The sequence below is a fragment of the Vicia villosa genome, linkage group LG2, assembly GCF_029867415.1.
Source record: "Vicia villosa cultivar HV-30 ecotype Madison, WI linkage group LG2, Vvil1.0, whole genome shotgun sequence".
In the NCBI taxonomy this organism is placed as follows: domain Eukaryota; kingdom Viridiplantae; phylum Streptophyta; class Magnoliopsida; order Fabales; family Fabaceae; genus Vicia; species Vicia villosa.
In genome coordinates, this window is record NC_081181.1 from 7,200,651 (window position 1) to 7,217,335 (window position 16,685).

General features: G+C 33.8%; 1 protein-coding gene across 1 annotated transcript; it reads right to left on the minus strand.

Moving 5' to 3' along the window:
• Positions 1–1,549: 1,549 nt before the first annotated feature.
• Positions 1,550–10,714, minus strand: LOC131648984 (uncharacterized). Its single transcript, XM_058918725.1, has 18 exons — positions 10,412–10,714; positions 9,977–10,046; positions 9,213–9,842; positions 8,940–9,125; positions 8,717–8,830; positions 7,866–7,924; positions 7,292–7,358; positions 7,155–7,206; positions 6,953–7,045; positions 6,754–6,837; positions 6,280–6,656; positions 5,531–5,592; positions 4,859–4,928; positions 3,548–3,628; positions 3,369–3,470; positions 2,496–2,620; positions 2,013–2,127; positions 1,550–1,925 (listed from the first exon to the last, which is right to left on the minus strand). The coding sequence occupies exons 1-18, from the start codon at positions 10,459–10,461 to the stop codon at positions 1,770–1,772; spliced, it is 2,493 nt and encodes an 830-aa protein (XP_058774708.1). The 5' UTR covers positions 10,462–10,714; the 3' UTR covers positions 1,550–1,769.
• Between the last annotated feature and the right edge of the window lie 5,971 nt (positions 10,715–16,685).

Sequence of the window (16,685 nt, forward strand, 5' to 3'; positions counted from 1 at the left end):
GGATTTTTGAAGTGGAAATTTGAAAATCTGTCACGTTTGCTTGTCTGACGTTTCTGAAGATGCATCTCTGAAAATATCGAACGTGAATTTGTTAAAAACAGTCACCTGCATGATCAGACCCCGTGCCCATTTTTTTCCTAAAAACCTATCCAAAACTTCTTTCATTCTCAATAAAAAATTTCACTCCAAAACGTTGCAATTCAAGGTAAACTTTATTTATTTTAAACTTGATTCGTTTAATTCGGAAATACATTTTCGGATTCTGTATGGATTTTTTTGGAAATGCATTTTCAGATCCTGTATGTCTTCATTTTCCAGAAATTTGTTTTCAATATTAGATGATTTTAAATATTTTATGTTATTATTTTCATTAGATATGGTGCACCCCCGATGTTTTTTGGAAAACTATTGTGTCTCCCAATGCGAAATATGTTGTTCTAAAGGAGGTAAATATTGACAATCAAGAGTTTGAATTTCGTGATCACATGCTTCAATGGATTCGTACGGAAAGATCCAAACTGGGGTTTAGTGTTGTAATTAGAAGGTCAGATAATGCAGATTTGAGTTCAGCAACTTTGAGCCAAAGACAGATGCATATTTAAGGGTTATGAAGAATATATTTTTCCGTTTAAAAACAAAACTTTAAATCGAGGTGGATGTGACGATTGTGAAACCAGTCAAAGAAAGACGTTGCAACGTCCACCTAGATATTAATATGTGATGTTTGATCTATGTTAATACCACTTTCAAAGAAAGACGTTGCAACGCCCATATGTGATGTTTGATCTATGTTAACACCACTTTCAAAGAAAGACGTTGCAACGCCCACCTAGATATTAATATGTAATGTTTGATCTATGTTAACATCACTTATATCATGCTTATTTTATGTTATCAAAGGTAATTTGGATATTAGTATGTACTTTAAAAGAAAGACGTTGCAACATCCACCAAGGATATTAGTATGTAATGTTTGATCTATGATAACATCACTTATACGCTGCTTATTTTATATTATCAAATATAACTTTATTTATAGAATGCTTATTTTATATTATCAAAGGTGATTTTATTTTGTCAACTTAGACCTTTCTAATTTTTCTGCTTCTGCTTCGGTTTAATACGAAAATGCAACTCTGTATGATATAAAGAGATGTATCTCTGAATACAAAATAAACACAAACATATGGCTTGTTTCAAAATCAGCTTTGATTATATGTTTTGGGTCTGAAAATATTATTGGTGTGCCAATAATAGATATGTCGTGCTAAGAAATATGGCCTAATACTAAGCAAGTAAATAATTACCTATTTATATATTCTTATCAAGTCTATATATATTATATATTATTTTAACAAATTCATTTTTGTTGACAATGGAACATATACTTTTTCTACTACACTTATCATATTAAAACCACTTTATCTCTCTTTCTAAGTCATTTTGTTTTACTTCTTATTGTCATTTTCCTTTAATTTTTTCATCTACTCTATATTTCCCTAATATATTTAGTAATTTCATTTTCATCTCATTTTTACATATAATAACCTGTTGAAAACACATCGAGTGTATGATCTGTATATAAAAATAAAGGTGAGATGCATCATAATAGAATAGATCTCAACCGTACAATTACTTTCCAAAACTATAATTCTATGACATTATAAAGAACAAACAATTAATGAAATATGAAAATATATGTTCACCCAGAACAAAAATTACAGACAGGGAACTTCATTTCTTGCTCCTCAGACCGTCCGGGGAAGATACTATCTTGTTTCCACCTCATCCTGTACTTTAAGACCATTGCCCTCATCCTGTACTTTAAGACCATTTCCCTCGTGCTGTACTTTAAGGCCATTGCCCTCATGTTGACTGATGGGACTGTCTCCCGCAGGTGGTTCTTCCACATTAGTAGGTTTACCCTATTCAAGTAAATAAATACAGGTTTTCAGCCACAATAATATTTATAAAAGATTGAATCCCCAATGGCTGTTGAACTTGAAACTAACCTTGTTACCCCATCCAAGTCCAAATGGACGAGAAAGTAAACTTATCCTCCTGGTAGGTAGATCTGTCGTAGGCTCTTGATTGTTTCTAGATCCTGGAGATTCTGGCTGTGAAGATCTATAAAGCAAGAAGGCATAAAGTCAAGTTTATCCATGGAGGGATCTGAGCATAAACAATATAGAGCAGTTATTGATACTTATCGAGCAACTTTTAGCATTTTCTTAATTAGAAATTGATGCTGATTTTTTAAGGGAAACTCAACCATGTTAAGGATTAGGGGACAGTTTGCTAATATTTTAAGGGAAACTCAACCATGTTAAGGTTTAGGGGACGGTTTAACCATTATTGTTGTGCTTACTAGATGTTGAATGTTAGTAGTGATTTTAACTTGGAAGAGAGAGAATAAATCTCAAGCTATAACCAAAAGAAATAGTTATGGGTCACATGCATTAAAGAATTAAATACTTTAAACACTTAAAGCATACCGCGGAGATGGTAGCAGTTTATTTTGGCCAGTCTGATACTGCAATGTAGCTTCAAGCATAGATTCTGCCATAACTGCTCTCTTCTCCATTTCTGCAAGTGTAACAGTTGCTTCTTCATATTTTTCCTGCAAAACAATAATATAAGATGGTAAGATGTCACAGTCTGGAAATTCGCCGTTATGGTGGTTAAAATTTAATTATGCAATACAAGGAAGCATTTACTGGGACATGACGTAACAAGGATATGCACATAGACTTGTAAGTAATAACTACTAGTGTATTCAAAATAAGTTCGGAACAAGGCAACACAGGTGGATGCTAATAAGATATGTAAAATGTGGCGTCCACCAACATGCTAAAGAAAAATGTGAAAGCATAATCTATTATTATCCAGCATTCAAATTATTGTTACAAAAGTGACCTCAATTTGGCTAAAACTTCACCCTTAGTACAGACTATGGCTGAATAACTGAAACTGGTGTCAGTGCCACACCATTGCAACACAAAGAAGCCCGAAGAAAGGAATGGCTTTTTAACATATAATGATGCTACAAGACATATCATCTAACAACTTTCTGAAACCTGGAAAAAATCAGAGTTTGAAGCCCGAAGAAAGGAATGTCTTTTTGACATATAATGATGCTACGAGACATATCATCTCCCAACTTTTTGAAACCTGGAAAATATCAGTTCGACAGAGATTGTAGGAAAAAGTAAAACTCAGCCACTACTGAAAACCCAAAGCAATTATCCCTCCCAACTACAGCTCAAAACTGATTTGCTATAACCTGAAAGCACCCCGTCTTATTAAGATAAGTATTGAATTGATAAGTTTGTGTTTGAGGTATATACTGATGGAATAGAAAAGGTAACCTGAAGCACTTGGGAAGCATATCTTTGTGCAGCTGCGTCTTGCTCAGCGAACCTGCGGGCATCCTCTGTTACCTTTTGTTCTTGCTCCACTCGCATCAAAACCTATAAGAAATAAAATCGGACGTTGACACAACCTATTTTACCCAAAGAAAGTATAAAACTATGAGTAAAAATGAAACCTGAAGCATTGCAGCTTCCTGTTCTTGTTTATCAGAAAGTGCTTGTCTAAGCTCAGCAACCTCTTCTTCTAATCGCTCTACCTGGAGATGATAAGAATATAAATTGTGTAAGGAACAATATTAGAATCAGACTGCTAGAGAGCTAATGTACTAATTTGGTTCATAAAGAATTATTTAACTATATAAGCACAACAATTCACTTAAACTAATATGTATACAGGATAGTACCGGACGGTGCTCTAAAGGTGGTAGGTATACGGAAAAAAAGTAGAATATGAAAAAAATGGATAAAGCAATATTATGAGTATCAATGTAGCATACAAATATAAAATAAGAAAACATCAATTTAGTATATTTGTGCATCATACAAGACAATAATTGATGATCATATTTGCCACAACCACATGTCTATCAATAATCACCTAGCGAGAATCAGGCAAGTTAAATTTACAATATCTACCTATCTATGAAGCATGGACTCCGACCCCGATAATGTCAAAAACATAGGACACCGACACCGCTACATATGAGTTTATTTGAACTTCATTGATCCATCTATTCTTAAAAGATTTAAAAATATCCTAATAAAAAATATTGTTTTTAATTCTCATTGATAACATTGCTATGTGTGTGACATTTGTCTTAAAAAAATGTATAAGGTGTGTTGAAGCAAAGGAAAATCATAATTCTTTTTTAAACACTTCTCTAAATTGTTGTTCCACACGTGTTGTATGTGTCATACGGGTGTCGGACACCGATTTAAAGAGTGTTGAAGCAAATAAAATAAATTATTTATTTGAGGACACTTGTCTAACTTTTCCGACACTTCTCTGACTTTACCGACACGTGATGTACGGGTGTCGTACAAGTATTAGATACCGACACGTGTCGGACACCGCGACACGCCAACTCCTAGAGGTGTCCGTGCTTCATAGCTACCTATTCATTACCAAGTAATAGTTGGTTTTTGTTCTTCAGATTGGGGATATATGACAATAAAATAAACCATGTTTGCAGTTTGGGCAAATGAGATGAATTCTTCCTACAAAGATGGTTTGTCGGTTGAGTTTGAAAATCCCATCAGAAAGTAAAAAAAAAATGAAGTGGGAAAGAAACGAAGTAAAGGTTCATGGTTCACCACAAATCTATCCGAGGAAGTAAGCTGACAACTCAACTGCTTACTGCAGAATTTTGAGAAGGAAATTCACCCTATTTGCAGTACAATATGAAAACAGCAAACGCATAAGGTATGCATTGCGAATAATAGATGTTGATGTAAGAAGTAAAATCCATTGTGAACTTGTGCTTTACCTTGGCGCTCAGTTCCCGCCTATTGTCCTGCTTAACCATTTCCATTAATGCTGTTTCAAGCTCATCTGCTCTGATAAAGAGAAAGAAATTTGAAGGCATAAATGCTACATGCAAAAAGTGGGGGAAAACCTATTGTAATTTAAGTAAAAAAAGAACAATAAGTATCAAAGACCAATGGACAGATACTCTTGATTATAAAGGAGAATACATCAACCACATTAATCTTATTATTATGGATACAGCATGAGTGGTTAATGAGTTTGATCATCCACTGGACTTTCAAATACAAATTCCTTAAAGAAACAAGAATCCTACACCAATAGCCATGCCCAAGCTCTTCGAATGTAAAAAGCACAATAATTTGTATTACTAAAATTACAGATTTTAACTTCTCTCCTGACCATTAAATTGACATGTGTTGCATTAGATAAGACCAAAAGACTCTGAGATTTGTCCATTCACCATTCTTTAGTCAGGGACCTCTCAGTTATGTTGCTTATTTTAGAAATAAAAAGGAAAGAAGGTGATTATGGGACCTCTCAGTTTTAGATTGTATTTTGGGACCAGCTTCCGTCGATACACTGTATTTGGAGCTTGCTACTAGTTGTTCCCCTCTTTAGTGTAATTAAAAAAGTCAATTCTTACCAAAGAGCCAATATCATATTTAAATACCTCAGAATAGCTGATCGCTTCTCTTCTAATAATCTGCAAAGTTCAACTTTCAGCCATGCAATCTGCATAGTGAGAAACATAAGATCAATACTATGGCGTGGTTAGTGGCTTTCTTTTTCTAGATTGATGAGTGAGAAGGTTGGAATAAGAAAAAATTATTCAAGTGAGCATAGCTTTAACCAAGATACAAATTAAACAAGGTAGAGAGTCATTTATGGATTTTTACAAGTATAATTGAAAATTCAGTGACTAATGCATTAAGTGTAATTTGTCCTCTATTTTTCTTTGGTCTAGTAGCCTAATGGCCAGAATTTCTATTTTAAGTTAGTGACTTCATGTTACTAGTAAAGATTTCACATGGTAAAAAAATCATTCTCATTCCCATAATGTTTAAGAAGTATATCTATAACCAGGCAAACCTAAATAACAGCATTGTGTATTGAATTTGAAATCCCCTTTATTAAGAATGACACATTCATGTAAAAGTCAAATTCCAAACCTTATTAATAGTTCTCTGGTATGCATTTTCTGTACAATGCTTCTCATATCAGCTTAGAATTGGACCTAACTCAACCTTACAAATCGACTTTTAAAGCGAAGATTGTTTCCACTTATAAACGTATGTTCTTTTAATGGTGGTTTAGAGTTTTAATATAAAACCAATCATTGGTAACTTTTTGTCTTGGTAATTTGAGAATGTCACTAATTAACAACAGGGGGGTGGGGATAGAAGAAAAAACAGAAGTAACCTGCTCTGGAAGATCTGGAGCTGAATCTATCTCACCCTCTCCAGTCAGACTGATCAATATTTCATCTGCATTAGTAGAACCAGATTCTGAACGAGATAAATTCCCAAGTACTTGCACAGTATTCGATTTCTCAAATAGCTTTGATGCCAGACCCTTGGCATCCCTCAACGCTTTAAGCCCTTTTGATCTTTCTTCAATTGCAGCTATTACAGCTGGCCTATGTTTATTCCTCAGCTGCTGCAATCGAACTTCATTTATATTTTGGTAACCCATGCAAGCTGTCAATACAAGCTGGCTGCTATCAAAAGTGGAGCCGGCTAATGACTGAAGTAAAGTTACTGCATCTCCAGCATCCTTTGTTGTTACCAATGCTGGACCTATGGGACACAGTGCAAGTAAGTCTCGTGAAATATTGACTACTTAAGCATCTAGTTTACTTTATCCCGATATACGACAAACAATTTCAACCAGTACCATATAGCTCCATTAAAGCAACTGCAGTTCTAAATAGCATGACTCGGTTTCCTTCAAATAGAAGCACATCCCACACTCGAAGAACTGAAGCACAAATAGTTTAAAATAAATCATGAGGAAGCTTAGGCTTCAGAATATAAATGCTCATATGAAATAAGACTAAGCTACAGTATTCAATAGATAAAACATAAAACCTGACCACTTTCCCAAGGAAGCATGTTCACAAAAATGGAAAGAAACCATGGTCCAGTAACCCATGCAACTTGCACTCCCAGATAATCTAGATGATTGGCTGCAAAAGAAGCACATGCAAAAAATTAACAATCAAGGATGGTACTCTAGAAACAAACTTCACTTGGTGAGTTCAAAGACATGAAAATTATTTAGAACGCTATACAAACCCAATTTGGGAAACCTCTCCCGTACCAACTCTTCAAAAACAAGTTGATCCACCTGATAAAATGAATATGCATTTGAATATGTCAAAAATTTAAACAGTAGTTAGAATTTACTCAAATATCTTTATAAGAATAAATACCTGAGACTCTATCATATCCTCTGAAAAATAGCCATCAAAATAATCATCTAAAATGCCCATTAAGGTCCTGACAAAAAATTAAAGATAGCGACGATACATAAAATTGGTTCAAATTTGCAATATGAAAAGATAATGCGTAAGTTCGGTGCCATTCTGATAGACTTCTTATTAAGGGCAGTTATGGGTTATGTGTGTTTCTGTTAAAGAATAATAGAGAAAGGAAAAGAGAAACAGATTATGGGATGGTTTTTGAATGATTTTCGGAGGGAGAGACCAAGCTCTCAAATTTCTTGGATAGGAATTGCTTTATAAATTTTCTCTAATGTACTAGTGTGTAAATTCTATATTAATAATATAAACTGCTGTTTTAGACAAATTCTGCAGAGAATTGTAATATCATTTCTGTTTTCTTTTCTTTAATTCACTCCCAATAAGTGGTACCAGTTTCTATCACATTCCTTCATGACAGCAAAGCACAACAAATACAACATTTTAAATTATGAAGCTACATTGAAGAAGTGCAAATAATGAGTATAAACTCTAGAAATCTAAGGAAGCTTTTATCAGGACCTACCAAAAGGCATTTTCTTCAGGCATCAAAAGCAGCAATAAGCCAGCAAAAAAATTCATGGCCTGAAATTTGAATTATCCCAACATGTTAAGTCAGTGGATTATAGAAGTCACGAACATATATGACTGACCGTGAGATAAGGCATAAAATAAATTCTGGCTTAAACTATTTCAGTATTCATGTTGCGGTACAGATCATTAATATTCATGAATCAAAAATATGAAAGGTGTCCGTGAGGCATTAATTATGGCCCTTTGCACCTTCAGTCAGGCATGCAGGAGTAAGACTATCTTAAACATATGAACCATTCCTATCATGCTTTGTACACATTTCAAGCTCAGGGGTCTGTCGCATAAGAAGGTCGATATAGATATAAAATATAAACAATGATAGTGTTATGCCATAGTGATACAGATCGTCTTCAACTAATTATAATATCAACTTGGGAAACAATGGTAGTCCAAAGTCCAAACTACCTCAACAAAGATCGATAATTTATTTTGTACCCGTGATTTGATACATTGTTAATGTTTACTCACAAATAGAAAATTCAGGTCAAGAAGGCTTTTAAAACTCTTTTTGTCAACTATTTTTGGATTCCTTGGCCTATAATGTGGAGGTAACAAAATTCTAGTCCCCAATTTTTTAAAGAAAAAAATATTATAACAAATTTATATGTGAACAAATTTTATGAGTGATCAGCTCACTAATATGTACATTTTTTTATCTACACGCCTTATTAGAACCATAGTGAAAGATCTTTCAGTTTCAAGCAAAATTCATCAGAACCATAATGAAAAATACTGGGAAAACTTCTTTTGCGAAAATATGAAATTATTTTCAGAATCAATGACCTGGCAATAACCAACAGAGGGATTGTGTCGAGCATATGCAGTAAGTAATCGTCTCAAAGCATTTCTACCATCCTCATCCAAAGCAGGATGACCAGGAAATGTCCGCGGCAGATCCTGCAGATACAAGCATCAATTGGACACATTAGACAAGATTTTATTCTAGTGTCGTAAAGATGATATCACAGCATCATAAGTAACGAGGTGAAGTGTCAAAAGTAAGGACCTTCTCAATCTGTCCTTTCCATTTTTCTGGTACAAGTATGAGTTCTGCATTTATTTTACCATCGTTGTCATCTAATTGCAAGTTTTGATGATTACTTTTAATTTCAGAATCACCATTGGAGGCAAGTAGATTCTGATAATACTTCTCTACCCGCCTTGCTTTGACACCCACAAAAGCTTGCCAGAGCTGAAGCACAAGAACAAATAAGGGTAGCTCACCAAAAATAACAACACTTCACAAGAAATGAATGTCTCACATGTATATATAGGTTACCTCTCCCCTAAGTGCCATTGGCACTCCCCCACGAACAAGAACTTCCAACTCTTCTATCCAAGGACACGGAACCTCTAGTGGTGCAGCGTCAACAGCAATCCCATTTGCAGAGGTACTCAAGCCATCAACACGAGGAGAATCTGGACTAGGATCAGACTTTTCAACATCATAGAACTCGTCCTCAGAGTCTTCCTCAAATGCTCCTTTTGTTGATTTAGCATCATCGGTATGAGATAGTGTTTTCTCAGTTTCAGCTACCTGCTCGTCTTTTGACACGCCATTCTTGCTTCTTTCATCTTTTACTGACGCAGTTTTCTTCTTTACACGTGTGCTCATCATATCCTCAACAATATGAAGAGATGACCTAATGGTTGACCATAACTGGACTTTATGAATCCTTGTCACCTCAGATTCCGGTAACACCTCTTTTTGACTTCCATTTTCAAGTGTTTGAAGTCCATCAACACCCTTTTCTAAACTCGGACCAACTTCTTCCCCAACAACCTCGTCTCCAGAAACTTTCTCATCTTCTCCCAAGGCTGACCTGTTTGAGGCCAATTCAAAAGACTCCGCCTCTGCCTGCCTATCTAAAAATGACTTCCACCGCTCTGACCTTTCTTCCTCTTCCTCCTGAAATCATTATAGAGTAAATTTTAAACGGTCAGATTAGAAAAAAACTAAAAAAAGTCAAAAAACCAACATTGTGTGAAATTTCCTTCACATTAAACCGAAAGAACAATCAACCGAAAGCAGCACTACAAAACCTTGTATATATTCGAATATTCACGATATCTTTGCAGATGCTGAGGCCTCACCGTAAACCCATAAGCATCCCTATTCACACCAAAACACAAAATCAATTTCCAATAATCCAATTATAAACAGTTAAACCCCAACAAACAACTACCTAATGCAAATTAATTAACACATAACCATAACTAAATAATTCAAATCCATCAAAACAAAAACTAAAAACACTAAACAAATTTAACACAAAACACACTCATTCACTCAGCATTGACTCGTTTTCAGTAATTTGACTATCACAATTCACAACACAAAACCAAAAACGGAAAGTTCAATTTCAATAGCACAAATAAACTAAATCATTAACCCTAAAAAAACGAAAACAAAAAAAAAAACGATGGTGAAATTGAAGTAGAATTGAGCGGATCTAGTAGAGAATGAAGTGAAAATACCTCTTGTGATCGAAAGTAATAACAGGATTCGAAGTTTTGTTAGTTTTCATTTCGGATCAGAATCAGAAGAAATAGGGTTGAAAAAACGAAGATCTCGTTTTACTTGATTTTCTGCAACTGTATTTTGTAAGCAGCTAGTAGTAAGAAGAAGAGTGAGAAAGTTAGAGAGAGAAAGTAGAAGAGAGAGAAAGTGAGAGAGGGCACATGCAGAGTAAGCGGTGTTAGAGAGAGAGAGCGAAAATGGCGTCACGTTAGTAAAAACATGTGCTGCGTGATAATAGCTTCACGGAAATCCAAAAGTTGGTTTCGGTTTTTTCTAAATTTCCACTTTTTTTTTCCCTTTGTTTACCACTTCAGCAACCGTCAACATGCCCATCATTTTTTTTCTTTTCCTTTTTTTTTTTAATGATTTTTCTTTTTTGGTTTACTCTTGATTTAGTGTTTTAGTTAATTATAATTTCTTTGTTTAGTGTAAATGTGTAATGAGAATGACATTTAATGAAATTGGAAATATCTTGTGTCATAAAGTAATTACTGTTATGATGTATTCAGAATTTTTTTTTGAATTTTTAAATTATTATTAATTCAGTTAAGTTGATAATTGTATAAGAACATAAATACAGACCAAGTTACACCTTAAAATTTGCAACATTTTAGTTAATTATTTTAAAAATAAATTTCCGCCAATAAACTATTAAAAAGATATATACTGATAGTGTAAAATAATTTTACACTGTCAACCAATCACAATTATATTTATTTTTAAAAAAATTATGTGATATGACTGAATGATGAATATCAATTGAATGATAGTGTAGAATTCAGTACACTACATTTAACCTCTTTTTTGAGCTTTGATCCCCTATTTTAAAATCCTGATCCCCTGTTTTAAAATCCTGAATTGTAGTCCCTTTATTTTAGTTTTTTGAGAATTCTGGTTCCACAGATCCGAAATCAATTTTTAATGAAATGAAACTCATATTGATGAAATGTTCAACATAAATTTTAAATAAAATTAGTTTTTTTTAATATTTCACTGTTGAACTGCACTGACACATTATCAATGAGTCTCATTTCATTTAAAATTGTCTTTGAATTTACAAGGGGATCAAAATTCTCCAAAAATTAAAATATTAGAACTAAAATTCCGAATTTTAAAATAGGAAGACTAAAACTAAAAAAATGATAACAATGAAACCAAAATTGCAATTAAGAAAAAAACAATTTAGTGGGATGAGTTAAATTTAAGAAATTACTCCCTCCGTCTCATAATAAGTGTCTCATTTGTATTTTTTCCTTGTCTCAAATTAATTGTCCATTTACAATTCCAATGCATCAATCATTATTATTTTTATACTATTATACCCCTATTTATTAACTTTCACGTTATTCAACTACTATTAATAGGGGTATTATAGTAAATGACATTAACTTTTTTACTAAAACCAACACATCCAATCATTTTCTTAAAAACTGCGCATTGCTCAAATAGGACATTTATTATGAGACGGAGGAAGTATATTTTAAGACAAAATAAATGCTTGTAGTACACTTTATTAGTGCCTTTTAGTAACCTAAAAGTGTGGTTGATTCAGATTCATGTGGGCCAGCCAATTAGATTGTTACAACACCGACACTATGTTATTTGTAATAAATTCTAGATATACTTTTGATTCTTATGTAGTTCATGAAATTTATTGAGGGAAGATTGCAAGTGGACTTGAATTTGAGCCTTATTGTCGGTTTGGAAAATTTTGCACTCGGTAATACTACTAGTACTTCTTCCATGGTTTTCACTTTTCTTTAAGTTCGTGAATTTAATGTAATTATTTTGTAGTATATCCATTTTTCCAAAAATATTCTTTGATTTTCCACACAAAAAAAAATTCTTTGATTTTGTTGGATATAAATAATTGATCCTTTTTTTTAACTAATAAAGACTTTGATTAATTTAAAAAATACGATATACACAATGCAATTGTAATTATAAAGAATCTAGTCCTAAAGCACCAAAAGACAAAACAAACTAATAATAATATTTTTGTATGCCTAAGCAGTGACTCTTCCATGTCAAATAATCTTCCAGTTGAGATTCGAGTTATATGACTTCTAATCTTAGTATACTTACAACCCCTATAAATAATGGTGTCTATAATTCTTTTATTTATATATATATATATATATATATATATATATATATATATATATATATATATATATATATATATATATATATATATATATATATATATATATATATATATTTGTACTGCTTACAAGCTTTCAGTAATTTCTATCCTTTCTATATCTCCAGCTTTCAGTAATTTCTATCCTTTCTATATCTCCATATCTCGTATATAGTTTCACCTGTCGTACACTTGAGGAGCATAACTTTCCACTATTTTAAATTATCCAAGCTAACTTGTTTTTTCAATCCTTTGGCACATGCTTAACTTGAAGTCAAAGTAACATCTTCTTTTAAATGGTTCTTAGCTCAATACATTTAAAAAAGTAGATGTTGTATAGATTCCATTTGCTGGCAAAAGCAACACTGCATATTTGCCATCAAACTCAACCTACGAAGTCTCTTTTTAGTTGTCAGTCTCTCATGGCAAGCTAGCCATGTCACAAACAATGCTTTGGGTCGAGCAATATTGTCATATAACATTTTCTTCTATTGAACCTCTTGAAAATTATTTTTCACAACCATATACATTTTCCTCATATTATATCTTGTTTCCTGCTGCATCTCATGCCGATCTTGCATCTAGTTCATTTTGTCTCTATTTTTCATAATAGTTTTTAAGATCTAGGAACAACTACTATTAATCTTTGTTGCCATTAGATGAGCATGTTTGAAGTAGTACGTGTGGATCCATTTGATCCAATGATTGTCAGCTTTCCCGTTCAGATTCCACAACATCTTTATCAAGTTTCAATCGAGATAATGTTTAAACCACCCTGATTCTTAGGATTGCAAACCTGCTTCCAAGCAATAGGAGACTTTATGCTCACATTCTTTCCACAACTCCACATAAAACTCTTGCAAATTGCATTAATCTTCTAGACTGTTTTTTTAGGCAATGGAAGACATTGCATCCAAAAGTTTGTTATAGCAAAGTTCACACTTCGAATGAACTGCACTTTAGCTGCATAACTCAGAAGCTTAGCACTCCAATGAGTTACCCTACTAACAATTCTCAATCAGAGGCATGTAATACTTAATGGATAGCTTTTTACTAGTTAATGGCACCCCAAGATACCTAAAGGGCAACACTCCTTTACTGAAACAAGTTAATTACTTGATGTCCTCTTTAGTTTTTTTCATCCACCACACCAAAGTATATTTTAAACTTATCAGGGTTAATCTCCAGGCCGATTGACTTAGAAAAGCTACAAAAATTCTCCATCATAAGCTCAATGGATTTAATATCTCCTATAGCAAACAACAACAAATCATCAGTAAATATCAAACAAGTGATGTTCAACTTTTCACATTTTGAATGGTAATTGAATTCAAGATTGTTCTTCAGATGATTCATTGACCTGCTAAGATACTCCATGACAATTACAAATAAAAAGGGGGATATATGGTATCCTTGCCTTAGGCCTCGACTAGCTTGTCTAATACTAGTGTATTCTCCATTTACATTGAATCTACAAGATATTGTTGTAACAACTAGCATTATCCATCTCAAAGATTTACTAGGAATACTTGTTTCTTTCAATATACTCTTCAAGGTCGGATATTGGTATCTAAGGCGCATAATACCACTCCAAATCACATTCTTTTCAATCAAAATTTACCAATTCCATTTGCTTAACAAAGCCGCATTGAAAAGTTCAAGGTTCTTAATACCTAGACCTCCATCCTCCTTGAGTTTGCAAACATTTTTCCAACTTATCCAATGAACTGTCCTCTTTGAATTCGAACCTCCCCACAATAAATTAGCTTGAATCCTTTTGATTTCTTTTAGAACTTTAATTGGAGCTTTATAAAAGGATAAAGAGTAAATAGAAATTGAGTTCAACACATAGTTGATCAAAACTACCTTGCCACCCAAGGACAAAAGTTTATTGTTCCAAGGAGCTAGTCTATTTGCCACATTATTGACCACATCCTTCCACATATGAAATTTCCCCGGGCTGTCACAAATTCTCACACCCATAAATTTAAACGGAACAGTGTCAATACAACAATATAGAAAGGAGGCAGTCATGAACAAACTCCTATCACTTAGATTAATATCAAATATCTTACTCTTAAAGAAATTGATTTTTAACCCCGAAACCATTTCCTAACCTCTCAAAATAGCTTTCAAACCCCATAAGTTCTCCATTATTCCATCTCCCAAAATGATAGTGTCGTCGGAAAATTGTAACATATCAAACGAGATATCATCATTAATACGAAAACCTGAAAATTCCCCCACATCCACTGCCTTGTTCATTGGATGGTCAGCCCCTCTATAGCTATCACAAGAAGAAAAGGCGATAAAGGGACCTTCTTTAAGCAAACCCCTTTCAACACAATAGTCCTTTGTTGCTCTTCCATTAACTAAAACCGACATTGAGTTGCTAAACACACACGCCTCCATCCACATCGTCCATTTGGATCCAAACCCCATCATGTCCATGCAAAATCTCAAGTAATTCCAACTCACGAAATCGTACGCTTTCTCATAATTGACCTTTAAGAACCATACAACTCCTCTTCTCTCTATTTTCCAAATTTAGAATCTCATTAACCACCAAAACACCATCTAAAATATTTCTGCTCGAAACGAAAGCTATCTGTTTAACAAAGATCAGTTTTCCAATAACCTTCTTCAATCTTGCAGCCAATAATTTTGCCAAGATTTTATATATACAACCTACCAAACATATAGGCCTATATTCCCAAAGAGATTGCGGATTGGAGACTTTAGGTATCAACGTGTGAAATGATGCATTATAACCTTTCGTAAGCTTTACCTTCACATGAAAATCATTCACAAATAAGTAGATATCTTCCTTAATAAGATCCCAACTCCTCTTCAAAAAATTAAAAGAAAATTCATTCGGACCCACACTCTTGTTGCCATCACTAATCCAAACCGGTTCCTTGATGTCCCCTTCACTAAAAATTGCTCCCAAAATACCGTTGTCATCCTCTAATAAACTTTGGAATGTCACATCTTCAGGCACAGGTCTTGAACGATAACTTTCTTTGAAAAAAACCGCAAAATGGCTCCTAACCACCTCCTCTACATCTTACACTCCTTCCGCCTTACCATGAGGAGTTTCCAAAACAAAAAAGTGGTTCTTCCTATGTATATGTCCTTAACAAAATTATGAAAGAGCCTAGAGTTTTGATCTCCTTCTGCCAACCACAAGTATCTCGACTTTCGTCTTAATAGACCTTCTTTTATATTCAAGTTTTTCCACATAACTTCTAACCCTTAGCTCTCTCTTCAACTAAACCGGTACCATACCCTCCTTGTTGTAAAACAAGTAAAGCATCACAATCGTTCAATTCCTTAACCGCCTTGCCAACATTACGATCGACCTAACCAAAAACCACTTTATTTCATCACTTCACCTTATCCTTCAACAACTTTAACTTCTCTTTAAATCTGAAGTCACCTCTCCCCACCAACTTAAGCATCTTCCACTCTTTCTCAACGAACTTACCAAAATCTTTATGCTTGAGCCAACAATTATTAAATCTAAATAGTTTCGACCCCTAATCCTTAACACACGGGTTCAACCAAATGGGATAGTGATAAAAAATACCTCGTTTTCCCACCCATTGCCCCAAAATCTTCCCTCTAATAATGATGTTCTCCATAAGTAAAAATCCGTCAAATTTGCTCATATCGTTACTTGGACCTTTAAACCAAGTGAATCTGCCCCTAACATTAGGCACGTCATTAAGCTCCATACCTATTATAAAGGATTTGAAATCCTTACAATATTTATGTTTGTACCTTCAGTTATACCAATACGCTCCCCCTTCTCACAAACTGCGTTAAAGTCATCCCCTAAACACCAATCATCTTCTCCAAACTTCCTTCTGAAATTCAACAAATGATTCCACATATTTCTCTTACGAACATAATTGTAAGATACATATTATAAGTTTTTCCTTGCCAATCAGCATTAAGACTCACAAATTGAAGTTAAACACATCATAAATTAAAATGTCAAGTATATAATTCTAAAGGAGATAAAAGAAAGACAAAATACCCTTTTTGGTCCCTTATGTTAACCTCGGGGTTCATTTTAGTCCTTT

What these genes read in the sequence shown, in the direction of transcription:
- LOC131648984 (XM_058918725.1), bottom strand. Translation starts at nt 10,461, where the DNA reads ATGAAAACTAACAAAACTTCGAATCCTGTTATTACTTTCGATCACAAG. An exon ending in AGGAAGCTGCAATGCTTCAG is followed by an intron (nt 3,471 to 3,547) that starts GTTTCATTTTTA and finishes TATTTCTTATAG; the next exon opens with GTTTTGATGCGAGTGGAGCA. An exon ending in ATGCTTCCCAAGTGCTTCAG is followed by an intron (nt 2,621 to 3,368) that starts GTTACCTTTTCT and finishes ATTGTTTTGCAG; the next exon opens with GAAAAATATGAAGAAGCAAC.